Genomic DNA, 18,331 nt, shown 5'->3' with positions numbered 1-18,331 from the left:
CCTCAGCCTGTAAAACCGTGAAAAATTGTTATCCCTCAAAACGTGCTACCGTTGCGGTCGTGATGAGGGAGAGCATTTTTTTACGCAGGAGAATATAAAAAAAGTTCCAAAAAAATATGCTTTGCTTGCGCAGTGTTGCCAGAGTGCGTCGTAGAAGTTCAAACCAATAGGAATATACATCAAAAATGGGTTTTAAATCACCTTGCACCCCGTTTTGATTCCAGTTTCAGGTGCTCATAAAGTTTGAAACAATAAAAGCCCCTTTGGAACATCATTCCAAACCTATAAACACACACACACATGCCGCATTCAGACCGATCGATAGAACTGCCAGTGGTGGCAAAATGTTATTTAAATTACATACAGCAACAGACAGGCACGTCCGTGACAATTCCCAACCGCCCCGTGCTTTGCTCCCAGTTTCAATGCATTGCCCCTTACCCCACCGCATCGTATACATGTCTCGCATGCGGAAGCCCAATAACGACGCCAACCTATAATGCCCATAAATTACCGAAACGAAACTCCGAACTCCGCTACTTATATGTCGCCCATCAGACCATCAGACAGAGCGCCCGCACAACGCACGGGTTCGTACATGTGTACTGGGGCTTTTGGTTTTTCATGTTGTTGTTTTTTTTTTGTTGGTGTACATGGAGGAAAGGAGGGAAAGGTATAAATACTGTTGCAATCGCATGTCTGGACGATTTCCGATCGATTTTCTTACCGATGGTGATTATTAGCCAAACAGCGCTCGGTGTAATGTAGCAGAAGAGGCGTGTGCCGTTGTTTTACCGTATACACCCGAGATCGCTGATTTCTAGGTGGAGTAAAGCTTAATTTGTGTGTGTGTGTGTGTTATGAACAGATAATTATAGATCGATTATCAGTTTAATTGATCGATAAGAGAGCGTTGTGTGTGTGGAACTCGGCACAGGTGAAGCAGATCTCATTTCTATTCATTATGAACCGTAGGTTAAAGCAGGGTCAGTGGATAGGTATAGGTAGCGTTTAAAATGAATTTAATGACGGACTGACGATTGGATAAGAGCTTAATTTACGTGATCAGACATGAATCAGGAGCAATCTATCAAAATCAATTCTAATTTAGATTAGAATAATTTTTAAATGAGACTCTTTGAAGTTAATGTCAAAAATACGCCATATTTACTCTGATTATACTAATTGATTAAATATGAAATTTAGTTTAATTTTAGCAGATTGCACTGGATAATTGTAAAATAAAAATTAACTCGATCGTAACAAGTAAATAACTATTTATGTCACTATGCATCGACAAAATAACAAATTGAAAAATATCACAGTCATGTTTGGCAACACTGCCCCCAATCATTCTTTATCTCTTCAGCCCAAACAGCTCAGCTTGTTTCGCTGCAAATATGAGAAAAATAAGATTTTCCACTGCAGTAAAAAAAAAATCAAAATTGTGGGGGACACATTTCATACTCGCCCACAGATGGTGCCCTTAAGTGCCTAGGTTGTGTTGGTTGGTTGGTTGTACGAAAGTTTCAAAATCTCTTTGTGTGTGTGTTTGGATTTTGGTCCCGTAGTCGTCATAATTTAATATCGCATTACACACAACCATCGTTGTGCCGAAAGCATGACATTAAACAAGGGCAGGGAGAAAGAGAGGAGAGATACAAGAAAGGAGGAGGTAAAAATTTACTAAATCACCAATTTCTTCCTGACGCGAAACGATGTCGTCCTTGGGCGCTTACCCTCACACAAAGCTGCTTCATTTTTTCGTTCAGCTCACCCACGATTTGAAGCAGCTAGAAGAAGAAAACCAAAAAAAAAAGATGCTTCACTCCGGAAGGAAAGTGGACAATTTTCCAATCGCCAGTGGGTGAAAAGCACATTACTCACACACACCAACACATACGTATAGTGATGGAAAAAAATATACAGGGACGCAGGTGGTTCAAGACGAGGGAAAGTCTTTGAGGTTAGACGAAGGGCGAAGAAAACGATCAAGCTGTAAAGGCCAGAGAGAAGAGCGAGAAAAAAAATCGCAATAAGGGAAGACCGATTTCGGCGCCGGTTTGCGTTTTTGGCCACGAGCGAGCAACAATCCAACCCCGTTCTTCCCACCCCTGCTCTTATATCGTCACATTTTCCGTACCAAGCGACCAAAAAACCCAAATGAAGCATATACTAACATAAATGGGACTTTTTTTTCTTCCTGTTTGTACCCTCCTGTGCTCTTCAGTGGAAAATCTTCCCTCCCGGCTTGCTGTCCCGACGGTACGCTCCGTTCGTCCCCTTCTGTTTTTTTGCGTACACATAAAAAATGACACCCATACAGCGATGGGTAAAAACGCAAGGAGGAACGGCCTTTAGAATGTATTTCGAAAAAAAAAAATGCTGCTGCGTCGAAAAAAAGGACGCGGTTGCAGTTTTTTTTCGTCGTTTTCTGAGGGGTAAGATTTGCGTTTGTATGTGTGTTTCGTCCTACCCACAAAGGGTGACTCTCTGTATTTTTAGGGGATTGGAAAACTCGTGAGCAGCACCGAAAAAAAACTCCTGCATATAACTGTACCCTTCATGCTGTGCGAGACTATTGAGGGCAGTGAGTGCAGTTGCAGTTTTTTTTTCTACAAGCACCGTGGTTTTTGTGTTTATTTATGTTGCAACGGACGCAGCTCTAAAAGACTCTCCCAAAAAAAAGTTCCCTTTTTGGTATTGGAAATAGCAAAAATCGAACTATTCTTTTGTCAGGGGTTCGATCAGTTGATGCGTGCGTCTTATATGTGCGTCACATGCTTTTTTATTAATTTCATTTTCATGCCAGATGGTAGATGGTTCGCGCTGTTGGCATCATAGGCTTCGGTTTCGGTTCGATTCCAATAATAGTTTTAGTGTGCCACGACGGCACACTACCGATGCCGAATCGAACACAGTGTGTGTGTGTGCCGAACGAGTGATTGAAAGGGTGCATAGTTAATCAGGCGTAACCGTGTGTCTACTGCGTCTGATGCTATGAGGGCGCACCGTACACGACCACCTGGGTACGTCGTTTGCGCCTGTACGCAAATCGTTTGCTGCCAAGATGCTCTTCTAGGGGTCTCTGTTGTGTGTGTCGACCCCTTCGAGGGGAAAGGTAGCCGACAGGGATATAATTACGCGTGTGCTATGTAGCGTGTGCCCGGAAAAGGACTCGTGCCTTCGAATAATGGGACGCGATCGACGTAATAATAATCGACACCCGGACCCAGCGCAGAGAGAGGTTTGCCTAGGAGGGATTGTTTTGTGCGGTAAATGCGTGTTGGAAAGAGATTTTAACACAAAAAAATGGTACCGGTACACATGCTATTTTCACTCATGCATGGGTTAAGAGTAACGGGTTGTGATTTACCAAATGTAAAAAAGAGATATTTCAATTAAAATTCCAAACTGTGATAAGCTGTACATAGCTTAGCAAGGAAGGGATGATGCATTGATCACTGATTTATTCAACTGCCAATAAAAAGGAAGCAAAAAACAACATAGATGTGAGCAACAAGAGATTTGTAATAGTAAACGAAATACATGCCTAAAACACAAAAAATAGGTATTATGTTCTCTTACCATGAGTATAATGCAACGAGATATTGACTATAGATTGAAATTTGCGCAGAGAAATGGTGATAAATCACTGAAATAAACATACTTTTGATATCAGTTACTTCAATTCGATTCGTTATAATTTGGTATTATAGGCTCTCAGTTTTATTTGTATAACAACAACAGTTAATATTCAAAATAGACCCAATGGAAACATTTGTAGTGTTCTGAAAGCTTTCTGTTTTATTGATAGAGCTTTTGTATAACAGGACATGCCGCTTGCAGCTTTAATTCCACTGACAGTTGCATTCAATGTTGCGGTGCTACAAAAGCTCGAGCAACAGCTTGCATACAATTTTATGCACTTTGGAGCTTGCCTGTGCGATGTAATTTTGCACTTTGCCTTGCCTGGTCGTGGCGTCTGCGAAACTTGTACAACTACCTTCGATATGCTTGAGATATCTATATTGGGTCAGAAATCTATTGGATTCTTCTCTCTGTCGCTCTGTCTCTCTCTCTCTCTCTCTCTCTCTTGCTCTCTCTTTTATATAAAAATTACTTTTTTCAATAGTTTATGTCGTTTGCAAGGAAATTGAATTCTCTTTTGCAAACGTACTTTCAAAAACCGTTTTTGCCGCCGCCGGGATCACCGGGTGTCTCCTCGGCGGCGCACAAGATCACGAACGTTATTCACCGGACATGGGAGCAGCACCGATGTTTCTCGAGATTGTTCCCACCGCTTAGAAGTGGTTGGAGAAGTGGCCGCTTCTATTGTCGCTTCTGTCGCTTTGGCCACCGGCCCGGACCGTTTGCAAGCCGGCGGACCCGTTTGCGGGAATGGGTCGGCCGCGGATGCAGCCTCGCCACTCGCCAGCAAACGGATCACGGGCCAGCAACAGCCCGGCAACAGCAGAACCGTGCAACCGTGGGTACAAATCAAGAATGATCCCGCAGTCGGCCCGGACACCAGTCAATGAAACCGTGCGTGCATGGTGCGTTAGCGATGGCTAAGGGTCTTGCCATTTCCTTCATTTTCCTTCTTTCTCTTTCGTCCTTTGCAGAGATGCATTGCAGCAGCCTCGCATCTCCCACGGCTCTCCTTATCACCCGCTTTGAATGCACATGCCACGAAGGAGGAGGAGTGAAACATAATTAAACTTTGGCGCGGTCGCGCGGCAAAAGTAAATAGCGTACGCGCGCAGCCTTAAATAACGCTTCCAAAACCGCCTTTTTCCGAACGGTAAATAAACCAATCACAATCCTTTGCCGGAGATTGCTGGTGGTAGTACATGGTTTGATCGAACATATATTTTGTGTCTTTTGTCGGTTTAAGTTTTGCTGAAATTATTTATAAATACGATTGCTGATATTTAACACATCGAAATAAAACACCTCAAAAATTATGTCTTGCTAAATGGATATCTGTCCATAGCATTTCATAATGTGCACTCTATGTACCGAAAATGAAAGAGGCGGAGCTTACTGGCTAGTACCGAAACCTGCCGCTAGAGATATTTATGGCGCTTTTCAGAACAAACTAAGAGAAAGTTGCTTAGTACATGGAACATTTTCAAACATTTTTGCCGCTTTGGTACAGTTAGTTATAATGAATAAGACTTATGAATGAATTAATATTTCTTACAGTTAATTTCAGCTTGGTGGATTGCAACAATTCAGAAAATATAATTCAATATTACAGTTTGATACATTATTCCCATGATTTGTTTACAGTAGTTATGATATAATTTAATATAATATTTTGTCATCTATAAAAGTAACAAAAACATTAAATAAATGCTTCATACTCGCTTGCGCAATTTGCATAAAGTACTCCTTACGCCTGACATAAATGATTTCATATGAAGTTCTCCACCTTCATCCTTTTGCAAAGAGAAACACTATCCATCAGTATTATCCGATTAAATTACACTGCAGCGCTACAATGGATAAATGCCTCATCCTTCACAAACAACACTCTCTCCCACGGTAATAAACCACTCGAACAAAACGTCCTCTCCACCGACTGCACCGCCAAAAGCCAACCCGGACCGTTATTTTCCCGGTGCCCGGTAGATCATTTGGTAGGAAAATTGAAAAATGAATAATAAAGTGAACTCACCACCAGCGCCCGGCTCATCCGACCGTGCCCGGGGGGTTTGCGTAGCCGAATCAGCGCACACCAGCGATAGAAAGGATGATTGCGAACTTCACGCTCACCGATAATCAACTCAATTTGTATTTAATTAATTTTCACACCACAAATCGCATTCAATTACGCCCTGGCTTGCTGTTCATCCCAGTCGTACGCTTCACGCGTTCCCCTTCCTAGTGAAGAGACACAAATGGTGATGCTGAGGAGAAAATCGCAAGCCTTTTCACCTCCCCAGGGAAAAACCACGCACAGTGCAGCGTAATTGGGTGTGGTGGTGGGTGGTTCGATGTTCTCATTTATTTTCCCGCTCGTTCAGGACACAACCCGGGTACCCGGAAAAGTCAACCTGACGGAGTGGTGGATTGTTTGTTTTTTGCGAGAAGAAGGGCGGCAAAGTAAACGATAATGATTGTCAGGATCGTTAGGAGTGTAATACGAAATAAAGAGAGAGAGAGAGAGAGAGAGAGAGAGAGAGAGAGAGAGAGAGAGAGAGAGAGAGAGATAGGTAGTGAAAAAGACCAAAAGCCAGATGGTTACTCATTCCACTGCTCGTTTATAGGAAAATCAATAGTCTTGTTTAAATTCTATTACCTCCACACAATGGCGGATGGTTGAATGAAGCTTATAAAACAATTATATGTAACCGTAACAAAGGCCCGGCGAAAAGCATCAGCGGACGAGAAAGGAGACGAGCGAAAGGATGTCTAAATTCGTGACAAGCTACGTCATTTATTAAATACACTGCAGACAAACACACACGGGTCGCTTTTGTTCGTAAAGAATCGCCGCCCGGTGAATGACGCCCGTAAAAGGTAATGAACGAGTAGCACCGGCTGTCTTATTTCCTTTCCAGTATGTGTAATTGAATTTTGTAGTAGCAAGCTAGTAGCCGTACAATCACGCCCCTCCGAACCGTAGATCGACCAATCAGCGGCCGAGACGCGGAAGCCATTCCTTCACGTAACATTTAGGCGTGCGCGCAGCAGTGCTTCACATTCCTGCCACTGCCAGCAATTATGTCGCTTCAGTGATTATTGTTCCCCCGAGGACGAGCTCCCACACACTCCAATGCCCCCTGCAGGAGTTTGCTAAATTGTGAAGCAATTTCCCATTATCTCCGTCACGCTGGTCGATCTGTTGCGTGTCGGCCCGGCCTGGCTTGGCGCCAGGCACATTTTCGACTAGCGCGGCTCACACAGCTACTAAAGCCGTCGGCATTAGACACTACCATCGCCGACGTGTGCCGTACCACAGATGACACGCATCCGCGTAAGGATCGTTCAAATATTCAAGAGACTGTCGTTCTTGATCGGTATGCTAGCACAGTGCCGTGTAGATGTGTGATGTGCATTGAAGTGGCCACTATTGTGGCGTTTACAATGTGAAAGTGTTCTTGGGCGATTGGCCTTACGATTCGCATTTGCAACAAACAAATGCTGCTTCTGACTGAATGCCAGTGATGATGTTGATGATGAGCTGTTTCCAGTTGGAAGTGAAAGTGTCCGTTGGTGAGTGTTGAATAGAATTTCTAAATTGTACCAATGTCGTTCGATTCCTGATCATGTACTGGTGATGAGGTTCTATAAACAAAGAGTGAGCCGTATTTTGTGGAATGTGGAATGTGCAACAGGTTGAAATGCCATGTCGAATACTAAAATCAGTTTGAAATGGAAAATATTTGCATCTCATACAATAGAAAAGTGTAGAAGAGTATAGATGTTCTAACCGGATTTAAACTATGAAGAATATTGGATGGAAGTATCTTTTTCAAGTTAAAGAACATGTTTAGGTCTCATTTCTAAAAGAGACATACACAGAAACTGTTCACAGATTCACAGTTGTTTTCTTCCCATTTTTGGAGAAGTCACTATCTAATAAATAAGCAATGTCCTTGTTCAGTCTTGTGTAAGTTGGACCTGTCTCATACGATATTTGACCCCAGAATCCACCCCGAAGCAATCAGATTAGTCTGAAACAAAAAAAAGTATTTTTTAAGGTAGGAAGTAAAGCTATTTTTTAGAAAAACCCATTACTTTACTTGGTGAAACCTTTAAGCACTCACATCATGAGCATTCGTTCTATCATTCTTAATGTTGAAAAACTATAGAGATACAGAGACCTTTAAAAAAACATCTAGAAGGCCAGCTCCAGGACCCGAACCTTGTTGAAATCTGTTAAAAATCATCCATTTCATTTCATTTATTTAATCCAATATCCGCCATTAAGGCTAAATGAAACAGGCTTAAACTAGTTAAACACTAACTGTTGGAAACTGTTATAAGGCTCCCACGGACTGTCAGTCAAGGCAATATTTTGTGCATGCACAAAGAGTTAAAAAGGCAAGGAAACCACATAAACAGGGCAATAGCAAGCAAATATCCAAGAGTGAATAAGCGATAAAAGAGAATAACAGTAAACTAATTTTTTGGCGCCAACCGCCTATATTGCCAACCTAATAAATTAATTTTGTTAATTTTTTCCGAGTTGGAGAGGCAGTTTCTAACACTAACAAATAAACAAAATCATTCATGAAAAAAAGCCTAACTAAACTAGTCCTGGCCTAGCAAAACACAAAAGAAAAAAAACACAGGTAGAGCGTAGAAACTATCATAAACATAGAGAAATTAGAAAATAGAGAACTAAGAAGAAAAATTAAAGAACATTAGAAGAAGGAAGACGGTTACGGAAAGTGTTAAAAGAGGAGTCGTAATCAAAGAGATAGTGGTTAAACAACCTGAAACAAGATAGAAGAGGATCATTGAAAGTATAAAGAGTATGACGTGTTTCAATTGATAGAGGATCACGTGGACGAAGAGAACATGAGGAAACATACAGCGAGATGGACGAGAGTAAATCAGGAGCATCAGTAGTAGAAAGTAATAAGCCACCAATGAAACATGCCTGCAACGCTTGGCGGCGAAAGCTTTACGAATGAAGATTGAATAACTGCAATCGCGTTTCATAGGAAGGTAGTGTCCAATTCGTGACCAATATCCTCAGAACTTATTTGTGGCCTTACATGACAACGTGATGTATTCACACTGAATTAACTAGTAGTTACACAATTTACCCATCTTACATTGAGGCCTTTAAGAAGGTGGCAAAGTGGCTTCACGGCATTTAAACCAAGAAACAGTTTACAGACTTCGTAGTAGTTATCTTTCCATATCCAGGACTGTTAGTAAGAGTAAAGTAAATGACACAGTAAGTGGCAGAAGGAAATGCTTTTCATCTCCATAAAGAAGCCTATAATTGATCACACATCAAGTGAGGATCATCCGTTATATTCATGAATTTCCAAAATACTATAATATTCAACCTCCAAACCACTCTAACAAATCTTCTCATAAAAAAACCTACCGAAAAAGTTATCAATTCCACAACATCTTGGCCTCCGAAAACACATCATCACAGCTAGCAAAAAATATTCTCGGTCATAATTGCACCTCGTTACCTTCCCTTCCATTTCAAGATATGTATCACAACTAAGCCGATAACAACGATACAATCCTTCGAAGCAATCAAAACCAAACAAATGCCGTGCCGGTCAGGACCGGGGTAGAAGCTGACACACCCTCCCCGTTGAGTGAGTGTGCCAGCTTTAACGATTCAATTACACCCTTCATCTGGAAAGGCTATGAAGTGTTACCAACTTTACGACGCGCAGTCTGCCCTTTTGAACGTTCCACCGGTAGGCTCCTTAGTGTCGAAAGAAAACCCCTTTTTTACTTGTCGTGAATAGCATTCAAAACCGTCGGATTTACGCTACATTTAACGCTCCTTCCTAGTGCGTAACGCCTTCATCATTTGCTGTTTGCAAAGCAGGGGAAGTTGAAGCACCCCGAGAGATAGTTTGTTTACTACGAGTGCCGCTAAACAAATCCACCTCTCGCCACACACACGCCGGCTTAGCAGTTGTCGGAAAGGTGGAAGTATTTAAGGTACTTAATTTTGTTTCTTCCTTTTCCATTCTTTTCTCAGGCTTGTAGAACTTGGCAGACGGCAGTTGCTTTGCTGTAGGAGCAATTATTTCACTACGAACTCATCATTATCCGAATCATCATTTGCTTAAGAAGCAGCCGTCGCAAGATCGGTGGTTACTCTTACTTCTTCTCCACGGTAATGACCGACAGCGGAGCTTAAAATTGAATTGTCGAATTGATATAAATGTATAATTAATTTCATCAATTATTCAGCACCAATTAACGCAGCCAAGCAACAGGAGCGTAACGCCGGGAGCGAATCCCCTGGGAAGCATCCCCTGGGAAGCATCGACATTTGACAGCATTTCTTGCTGCAGTTTGGGTTTGATAACGAAATTGATCTTGTTTTTTTTAATAAACATAATTACATATTACATACCAAGTGACAAAAGTGTGACAAAATGTGACAACAATCGTGAATTTTAATGCCTAATTACACACGAAAGGATTTGCACCAGTTCATTCGATATTGCAATTAACTTGGTGAATCCTTTCCGTTTTGTGTCGATCAAATTTGATGATGAATTAAAATCTCTTCTCGGTTTTTGATTCTTTCCTATCAGCGAGGATTACCATCACCATCAGCGATGCACGTACTGTCCAACAGAGACCGTACCGATCGCCTGTCCACCGGACTGTTTCTGCAAACATCCTCCCGATGATGGTCGGGATCATATCTAAATACTGCAAGCAACCTATTGCAAACCTATTGCAACGTGCAATTCACACGCAAACTTCACTCACAGAAATAAAAGCAATTTTAATATAGTCCAGGGGGTAATGTATCGACATCACACAGCTACGATTTGGCAGGAGGTTTGTAAGACAGTAAATAGCTACCCTTTTCGAGCACACAAATGATCGCTAGTGCGATGTTTTGCTTTTAAGTTTTTGCTATCTTTTTGGTGCATAGTTGATCAGTTTAGGTCACAATACTCGTCGGTGTAAACTACTTTGTCGTACAGCTTTATTCTAGCATCCAGGAGCAGAATTAGGTATTAGCAAACCGGTAGTTCTTCCCTTTAAATGGTAATCTTACAGCAGTCTTGCATATGAATAGAGCCCAGTAAGCTTTCGTTTTTGCAATCAAGCTCGTCAATCCAGTGTAACTGATTACTCAGCTCTAAATCGAGGTCTAATAGCGCGGTGCAGTATAGTGTATCAGCAAATATTATCGTCAAGTAACAACAGTGAAATAACAGCGAAATAAACATAAAAACAATCTCATCCACATTTCAGCACACGGCGTCAATTAATTCGTACTTTAATTTTATGTTTTGTGTTACAGGCACCAAAAGGGATTATGGTAACTTAAATTTATATTTTGATATGCAAACCTGGTTCCAATTCTAATGAAATATCTGTAGTTTTGTAAATAATTGTTAATCAAACGCCATCAAATTCATCATCTTGAATTAAAAGAAAAGTTGAATATTTCGACAAAATATTACCTACTATTTAAAATTGGCATTGATTGTTGTAATAATAAAACAGGTAAGTAACAACTTAACAGGTATTTTATACAGGACATATGCAGTGATATGCAGTGAAAACATTACATTGACTGCCGGACATGCGCAGTGCCTTCTGATAGTTACAAAAGAGGCCACATTCGCAAACCGAACACATCAGTTGCTGTTACACCTCTGTACCGAACGGTTATCTTGATTTTGCAGACAAAAAAAACTTACTTAATCTTTTGTTGAATTATTTAAGTCATCTGGGACATAGTTGAACATTAAAGAAACTGAATATTCATCAATCTGAAGCTTTTTTTCTCATTTTCTACATATCATACAATAAACAATTGATTTATACAACAGTCAAGTTCTCAGGTTTATTCCATGTTCGTTAGTTAGGCACGAATGTTAAAGGAGTCGACTGTGTTGAAGTACTTACTAGTGTTAATAATTATTACAGTATTCCATCAAAGTCAAATTTCTACAATGTTTGAGTTGTGCAAGTGTACCGGTTATTACAACATTTCAAGTTGATTCTTCCATTCCATAGTTTCTCCCGTTTGAATTGTACAAATTGCTTAAGAAATTGTTTGTTAAAGGTTAATTAAATTTTAATTTCCTACGTTCTAGCATTTCTTTTAGTATTTGAGATTCGATGTTTTTTAACAACTATAAAACAGTACTTCAGAGAATAGGTTACAGCAATACATCCAGAAGTCATTCATAGTTCTTATTTCAAACATACTATTTACTTCCTATTATTCCTTCTTCCAATGCAGTATTTCGTTGTAGTCAGTTGTACATTCGCTTACAGTACCATTACAGGGATTTCAAACGTCATGAGTACATACCTGCAAACAAATAGCTTCAATTAGTTATGGCAACAGCTCTTTGATGCGGCCAACAGTAGAACAATCGCGTTTGCCGTCCGCTCCACGTACACTACTCCACAAGACGCAACACATCTGCAAAAGAACGGAAAAGGAAACAGAAAAGCAAACAGAACGCCAAAAAATCATGACTACCGCAGCAACTCACCCGCCGGATAGTTGATGTTCGGTGAGTTTAGTGCTCCATCCGGTTCCGTTTCTGGTCCCCCGTGTACTCGGCACACTCCAGCACCTTTAGCCGGCAATCGCCCAGCTGCATACCGTGCAGCTGCTGAATGGCACGGTTGGCTGCAACATCGCTCGCAAACTCCGCATAGCCGTGCCGTTTGCCCGGCACGAGATACACCTTGATCAGATCACCGAACCGGCAAAACGCATCCGTCAGCAGCTTCACCGACACGGCCTCGGGCATGCAGATGAAGAACGCTTTCTTCACAAACTGCACCGCGTCCGGCACGAGCGGCTTCGGCGGTCCAAACTGTGTCAGTGTATCCTTCGTGATGAGTTCCTCCTTCAGCTCCTCCTCGAACCGCACGATGATCCGTTCGCCGAGCGGATACTCTAGGCCGTGGATTTTATCGACCGCCCGCTGTGCTTCCTGCCGGCTTGAATACACGACTGCTGCTGTTATATTGATCTCACCTGTAAGATATAACAACACTAGAATTATTTATGCATCAAGCAAATCATTAGCAAATCTTACTAGCTGTGATAATGCTGCAGTACTTCATCCCAGGGCATATGTCAAACAGGCGCCACAATCGGTCCTGATTGAGCTGGTTGCTACAGATCACGACCAGCTTCGTGTCACCCCGAACCGTCGACAGCCGATCGGGCGAATGGGCACGCTTCCGGTTGAACGGGTCCGGTGACAGATGCCCCTTCTGTTCCCGCTCCTGCTGTAGCTTGCTGCGCGGTACACAAAATTTTGCTTTGTACTGAGGGTTGCAGTTCTCGATGGCCAGGGCCGTCTCAAGGAAGGTGGGAAACTTTATGTACGCCGCACACTGTTTGTCGTTCTTTTTGTCCGGCACTAGGCGTACTTGCGTTACCGTCCCGTGCGTGCCAAACTCTTCCTTCAGCTGTTCCTCCGTACGGTTGCTCGGCACGATTGCAAACAGGCGCAGAAATTGGTTTTCATTCACGTCCGCCGACGTATCGCTGTTCTTGTCACGGTTGTAGCTGGAAATATGAACCATATTACCACACTGTCGAAGAAAGTCTGTTGTCTTCTAGTCACGGACTTACCTTGCGGATATCATCACTTTAATTGGTCGCGTATCACCCTCCACAACAGTGCCATTCTTTCTCAGCCCACGGGCAGCAGACGACGTTTTGGTGAACTTTACGTAGGCGACCCCCTTGCCCTGACCGGTCTTGCGATCCGTTATCACAACACACTCTTCGATTGTGCCGTCCGGTTCGAAGTGTTTTATTAGCTGCTCCTTCGTGATTTGCTTGCCGCAAATCACGAACAGCCTGGACATTGGCGGTTCCTCGGAGATTTCTTTCGCGCGGTTCACATCCGACATGGTGTTATCCCTACTTGTACCGACACTGGATGGACAATCGGACAACACGGTATTTAACTTAGTAAAAGCACACAGAACATACAGTAAACTTTCCTAAATTGTAGTCGTCACCAGCGGCAGCAGCGACTGTAAACAAACTGGTTCTTGTGGACGACAAATGTCAAAATCAGCTGACTGCCTGGCTTGAAGCTGGAACGCACTATGGGTAAATATCATTCTATTGAAAGGACAATATAGTAAAACATGCATTATCCACAGGCCGATAATTCGTGTGCGTGAAATCGACCGCTATTCAAATGAAACGAAAATTTCCAGCAAAAGTGAGGTTGGTAATAATTGTTTCTATTCAGAAATATGGTGTCTATTGGTAGTTTTGAACTAATTTTTTGTTTAAAAATATTTCTCTCATATTCTGAAATTCTCCCTTTATTCAAAACTCACGCAGAAGAACGAAAATTTATTTCGTTTTGATGTGAGGTTCTGATTGCTGGAAGGCTTATTTATTGCTTGTTTTGCTGTTTGTTGAGGAAGCATAAAGAATCTTATGGTTTGCTGGAGCGCGATTCATTGTATGATACTACGTATCATACAAAGTTCAATAGCTTTGTTTAAACATATTCAGTACCTCTCACTACGCTATTGCTTCAAATAATTAATTGAGTACTTTTACAAACCAATAGATGTAAGCTTCTATACGAAAAATGAAGTGAATTTCTTTTGCGTCACATTCTCTGTCTCCATGTATACCAAACAAGTAATTTACAGGAATGATTTCGTCGTCCAGTATGCCTTTTAGTATAATAGGAGTACCAGGGTTTATACAGCTACTGCAGCTTTCACCATCATCTTCGGCAAGTTTACACTTTACAGCAGAATGTTTCAATGCAGGAATATAGTACAACGAACAGGATCGTGTAAATGGATCATAGATGCACATTTCAGATTCCACTGTCGGATACTTCGATATCACTTTGCATTCCTGTTGACTCAATGAATGAAAACGGCACTCATGTTCTGCAAAGTTTGCCAAAATAATAAAATTATCAGCAATGAGCTTTTGATACATTGTGAAGCGTTGGTTACATTAACAGTTGTTCAAAGAACCGATCGATTCAGCTGTTCGCAGATTTCACCATGGAAATGAGAAGCAAACCAAACCTCAATTATTTTTGCAATGCTGCATTACTTACCTTTTAAGACAGCAAACAAACTACCTTGCTGGAGTTGTTCATTGAAGCGGCTCTGCCATAGGCAAACCGGAAATAGGTTCACCGTTATGTAGTCTTCCCTCGACAGCTTTATCAGAGCAATATCATGTGAACGATCCGTTTCGTTGTATTCTGTATATATGTGTACGGATGCTATCGGTACAACAATCCTATCAGTAGGGTGTACGTTGCGCACGGTGTTTGGATATGCAAATTTCGCTTTCACACAAGAGGCCGATGTTACAACTCCCCGACTGCTGATCAGGTAACCAAGACAATCGAAAAGCTTAAAACGATCATATTCCCATCCAAGCACCACCTGAAATTAGTAGTGCAAATTTAAAAAAAAATGGTCATATGATTATTTAAATATTTTCAGCATGCATTTCTGGTGCTCGTACTACATACCAAATGGGGTGACTGGAAAGTTTTGTTCGTTTTGGCATAAACGTGTGATTTTCTGAGGAAACGATATCGGTCTTCACATTCGTTGAGCTCAGTTTCGATAGCATTTGGCTGAATTGGCTCGAAGATGGCAACCCGACGAGGGCAACAGATAAGCTCTCGATGGTTGCAGTAAATACGCGTTTGAAACGGTGGAATAAGCTCATCAGCGTCATCACAGCGTATTTCTTCGTCACAGTATCCGTCGACTCCTCCAGGATACACGCAGCTGTCGTGATAATGCAAATCCTGTCTTAATTTTATGATACGAGGTTGCAAAACAGACCTCAACCATCTTTGGTGTGCACTCAGACGCACCGCAACTATTGGTTTGCTCATATTACAGTCATGCTGCAGTAAATTCAATCCGTAAATATTATTGAAAGTTTCGTTCGAAACGACCAGTGCAGCTCCTTTGTTGATGATGCAAGTGTCCAAAGCCGTGGCTGACTTTACTTCCAGACAAAGATGCTGTGTGTTATTGTTGTGCCGTGAATGTAGTTTATCGAAACATTCTGCGTTTTGGAGCACGGTTGCGTAAACGGATGCAGACTCAAATGTCTCGTTTCCTACACATGAGGGTGTGAAGATTGTTTCGGCAATTAGTTGTTGTTTTCTAATGCTCTACCGCCGTAGCAAAACTACTCACTGGATGGATCACAATTCGGAAGCATGCGTTCCTTATACTCTCCGGAGATCCACATTTCTTCACTGGCCAATGTATCTTCGTACCACCCCGTAGAGACAGAAAAGAACGGCACGGGATATTCCAGCATCAACACCGCTATGTTGTTAACGAAGATGTCACTAGCGTCGCCAAACTCAGGATGCACAACAACGTCTCGAACATTCATGGAAAAATCGGAAAACGCAACTCTCAGTTCATCGGCGCTGAAAATACAACAAAGCATATTGTGATCAGCACAATAATTTCACACGATCTCTTACATTAACACATCCGAAGCTTTAGTATATTTACCTAAGATTCACGACGCATTCCGCTAAAGTGACCACAGCATTACGTTGAACGAGAGCTCCGTAACAGACGATGTTGTTGTTCTCGTTATCATCTGTTTGAACGATTCGTACTTGATGGTCGCTTTTTTCAAAATGCGCTTCGCATGGGTCAAATATAGGATTGCCATTAGGAACATTGAAATCATAAGCACGTATGTCATAGTGGTTATCGGGGCATGAATCTAGTTCGATGAATTCGAAATATTGTTTCGTACTGTTCTGTCGCAATACTTCCGTTATCCAGGGTAACAGTGTAGCGATGGGCATCAATGTTTTCGTGGCAGATGTTTCACAGCTGACAGCAACCAAGTGAGGCACATGTTTTTCCTTCTGTTTGACCATCGCAAAAATAAACTTTGATCTTTTGGGCTGAATAAAAATGAGACAAATGGTCATAAGCTCAATCTGTGAGGAAACATATATGAAAGCATCTTTTAAATCAACTTACCTTGCAGTTGTTGTGTTTTGTCTTCGCGGTTGGAGTAACGTACTCAGTTTTGTTAAAGTGATCAAATGTATAAAAGTATGAGTCTAACTTTCTTCCCAGTCCCGTGGATACAACAGCGTGCGCTGACTGATCAACTGGCAATTCATTCTCCTTCCATAAACATGCAGGTATTGCGCCTAGACTTGTGCTGTTATAATAAAAATTGTAAAAAAGTGTTAGAGGCGAAACCGATGATACCACTCCTGAATGACCTTACGGGACGCTTTTGTCCAGCTTTATTAATGCTATGTTGTATATTGCCTGGTTGCGCTGGGGGTAGTAAGGATGCGTAAACGTTTGTGCAATTTTACGTGTTAGGCAGCTCTCCTGATCCAGACTGTTTATTGCTATTTCTAAACCAGCGATGGAATGGCTGCACAAAATAGAATACTCAATTTAGTTTAAATTATCATGCATATAGACGTTGTTTTTCGTACCTTGTTATACATTCCGCAACTGTGAGCACAAAATCATCCCATATGAGGGATCCAATGCACGATAAGGAATATCGATTAGTTATAAAAACTAGGTGGGGATATTGCCACTGAGAAACAGAGGATGGAAAGTCATCTAAAAAGTAAATTAAAACAGCATTCAATATAAGAATCATTTAGTGGCTAACAAGGTATAATACTCAAAGCATAAAAATTGAATTTTTTTTTTCAGAACAAATATATCCAAACCACAATTGAACACTGTATTCACTGACCTTTTAGCTCGCCTTGAAAACACTTTGCGAACACAAATCGATGCGAAAGTGCCACTGATCCGAAGATCCAAAACACCAACAAACCAGAACCCATCTGCACAGGTTGATCTCAGAAACACGAATGGGACAAATTTGCCAAAAACTAACTATGTTCAACACCTTATGAGCCAGAAAACTTGTTTCCGTTAAGCAGATGCGTAACATACAGGGTTCTTTTCGTATATTATACATCGTCAATTTCATTTTCCGATTCTGTTTTTTAGTTGTTTTTGTCTAATGTTCTTCCTAGGACCCAATGTTCAATCATTTCAGGTTGGAATAGAAATTGTGATGAATGTATTATACATGGATGTTTTATTGAAGTCAGCAGGCGAAAAGGCTTGAGAAACACTGCCAGAACTAGCATGGCATGGCGGTGATGTGCTGGAGTGTTAATTGTTTGATATCAATTTATTATTCAACAATCGAGTTTTGTGTTTTAAAACTTGCTTTTTAAGCTTTTGGAGATTTGCGCCTTTTTGCGAACCGGTTCATAATGCGAGACATTCAAATTCGGTTTGCAGAATGCAGCAAAAAGTTTGATCCATAGAGCGGAAAAAGACAAAGCTCACCGTAAGACCTGTTTCATGGCACTATCATGCCATCGCTCACGGCGTTCATTGTTAAAATCTCCTAAACCTTGGCAATTCATTGCAACCTCTCCTCATAGAACCAGTTTTGATTAAAACAAACAAAACCCGCAAAGCCAAATAAAACATAAGCAGCTTAGCCCGACAGGAGGAATGGATCGAGGTGCTGCAGGCATAACAGCAGAAGTGAGACAATACCACTGACAATCCAGATGGCACGATACTTGATGATCATTGTTGGATGCGGCTTTGTCCC

At 41.5% G+C, this 18,331-nt stretch overlaps 3 protein-coding genes and 1 long non-coding RNA gene across 7 annotated transcripts; 1 reads left to right on the top strand and 3 right to left on the bottom strand.

Annotated features, from left to right (window-relative positions):
- The first annotated feature begins 6,821 nt into the window (after positions 1-6,821).
- Positions 6,822-10,937, top strand: LOC133393229 (uncharacterized). Its single transcript, XR_009766030.1, has 3 exons — positions 6,822-7,224; positions 9,698-9,835; positions 9,913-10,937. It is a non-coding gene; the product is annotated as an uncharacterized LOC133393229 (long non-coding RNA).
- A 573-nt stretch (positions 10,938-11,510) lies between these two features.
- Positions 11,511-13,727, bottom strand: LOC1269454 (RNA-binding protein 45). 4 transcript variants are annotated; one of them, XR_009766029.1, is made up of 4 exons: positions 13,298-13,719; positions 12,753-13,231; positions 12,101-12,691; positions 11,511-12,010 (listed from the first exon to the last, which is right to left on the bottom strand). XR_009766029.1 is itself a non-coding variant. In XM_061657063.1 (4 exons), the coding sequence occupies exons 1-3, from the start codon at positions 13,579-13,581 to the stop codon at positions 12,225-12,227; spliced, it is 1,230 nt and encodes a 409-aa protein (XP_061513047.1). In that variant the 5' UTR covers positions 13,582-13,719; the 3' UTR covers positions 11,511-12,010; positions 12,198-12,224. The 4 variants fall into 4 exon arrangements, 3 of the variants coding, with proteins under 3 accessions (XP_061513047.1, XP_061513048.1, XP_061513046.1); XM_061657063.1 differs by having other exon boundaries at positions 12,198-12,691; XM_061657064.1 differs by having other exon boundaries at positions 11,511-12,691; positions 13,298-13,727.
- Positions 13,728-15,568: 1,841 nt separating this feature from the next.
- Positions 15,569-16,537, bottom strand: LOC133393168 (uncharacterized). Its single transcript, XM_061656629.1, has 4 exons — positions 16,213-16,537; positions 15,883-16,124; positions 15,685-15,802; positions 15,569-15,584 (listed from the first exon to the last, which is right to left on the bottom strand). Exons 1-4 carry the CDS (start codon positions 16,515-16,517, stop codon positions 15,569-15,571), a joined length of 681 nt encoding a protein of 226 aa, XP_061512613.1. The 5' UTR covers positions 16,518-16,537.
- Positions 16,538-16,631: 94 nt separating this feature from the next.
- On the bottom strand, positions 16,632-17,969 carry LOC133393226 (serine protease SP24D-like). Its single transcript, XM_061657066.1, has 4 exons — positions 17,447-17,969; positions 17,175-17,307; positions 16,955-17,110; positions 16,632-16,885 (listed from the first exon to the last, which is right to left on the bottom strand). The coding sequence occupies exons 1-4, from the start codon at positions 17,538-17,540 to the stop codon at positions 16,690-16,692; spliced, it is 579 nt and encodes a 192-aa protein (XP_061513050.1). The 5' UTR covers positions 17,541-17,969; the 3' UTR covers positions 16,632-16,689.
- Between the last annotated feature and the right edge of the window lie 362 nt (positions 17,970-18,331).

The sequence above is a fragment of the Anopheles gambiae genome, chromosome 3, assembly GCF_943734735.2.
Source record: "Anopheles gambiae chromosome 3, idAnoGambNW_F1_1, whole genome shotgun sequence".
Lineage (NCBI taxonomy): Eukaryota > Metazoa > Arthropoda > Insecta > Diptera > Culicidae > Anopheles > Anopheles gambiae.
This window is presented reverse-complemented; position numbering and strand designations above follow the sequence as displayed.

What these genes read in the sequence shown, in the direction of transcription:
- LOC1269454 (XM_061657062.1), bottom strand. Translation starts at nt 13,581, where the DNA reads ATGTCGGATGTGAACCGCGCGAAAGAAATCTCCGAGGAACCGCCAATG. An exon ending in AAAGTGATGATATCCGCAAG is followed by an intron (nt 13,232 to 13,297) that starts GTAAGTCCGTGA and finishes TCATATTTCCAG; the next exon opens with CTACAACCGTGACAAGAACA. An exon ending in CTGCAGCATTATCACAGCTA is followed by an intron (nt 12,710 to 12,752) that starts GTAAGATTTGCT and finishes AAATAATTCTAG; the next exon opens with TGTTGTTATATCTTACAGGT.
- LOC133393168 (XM_061656629.1), bottom strand. Translation starts at nt 16,517, where the DNA reads ATGCCCATCGCTACACTGTTACCCTGGATAACGGAAGTATTGCGACAG. An exon ending in GAATGCGTCGTGAATCTTAG is followed by an intron (nt 16,125 to 16,212) that starts GTAAATATACTA and finishes TTGTATTTTCAG; the next exon opens with CGCCGATGAACTGAGAGTTG. An exon ending in TCCGAATTGTGATCCATCCA is followed by an intron (nt 15,803 to 15,882) that starts GTGAGTAGTTTT and finishes CCTCATGTGTAG; the next exon opens with GAAACGAGACATTTGAGTCT.
- LOC133393226 (XM_061657066.1), bottom strand. Translation starts at nt 17,540, where the DNA reads ATGGGTTCTGGTTTGTTGGTGTTTTGGATCTTCGGATCAGTGGCACTT. An exon ending in GTTGCGGAATGTATAACAAG is followed by an intron (nt 17,111 to 17,174) that starts GTACGAAAAACA and finishes TATTTTGTGCAG; the next exon opens with CCATTCCATCGCTGGTTTAG. An exon ending in AAGCTGGACAAAAGCGTCCC is followed by an intron (nt 16,886 to 16,954) that starts GTAAGGTCATTC and finishes TTATTATAACAG; the next exon opens with CACAAGTCTAGGCGCAATAC.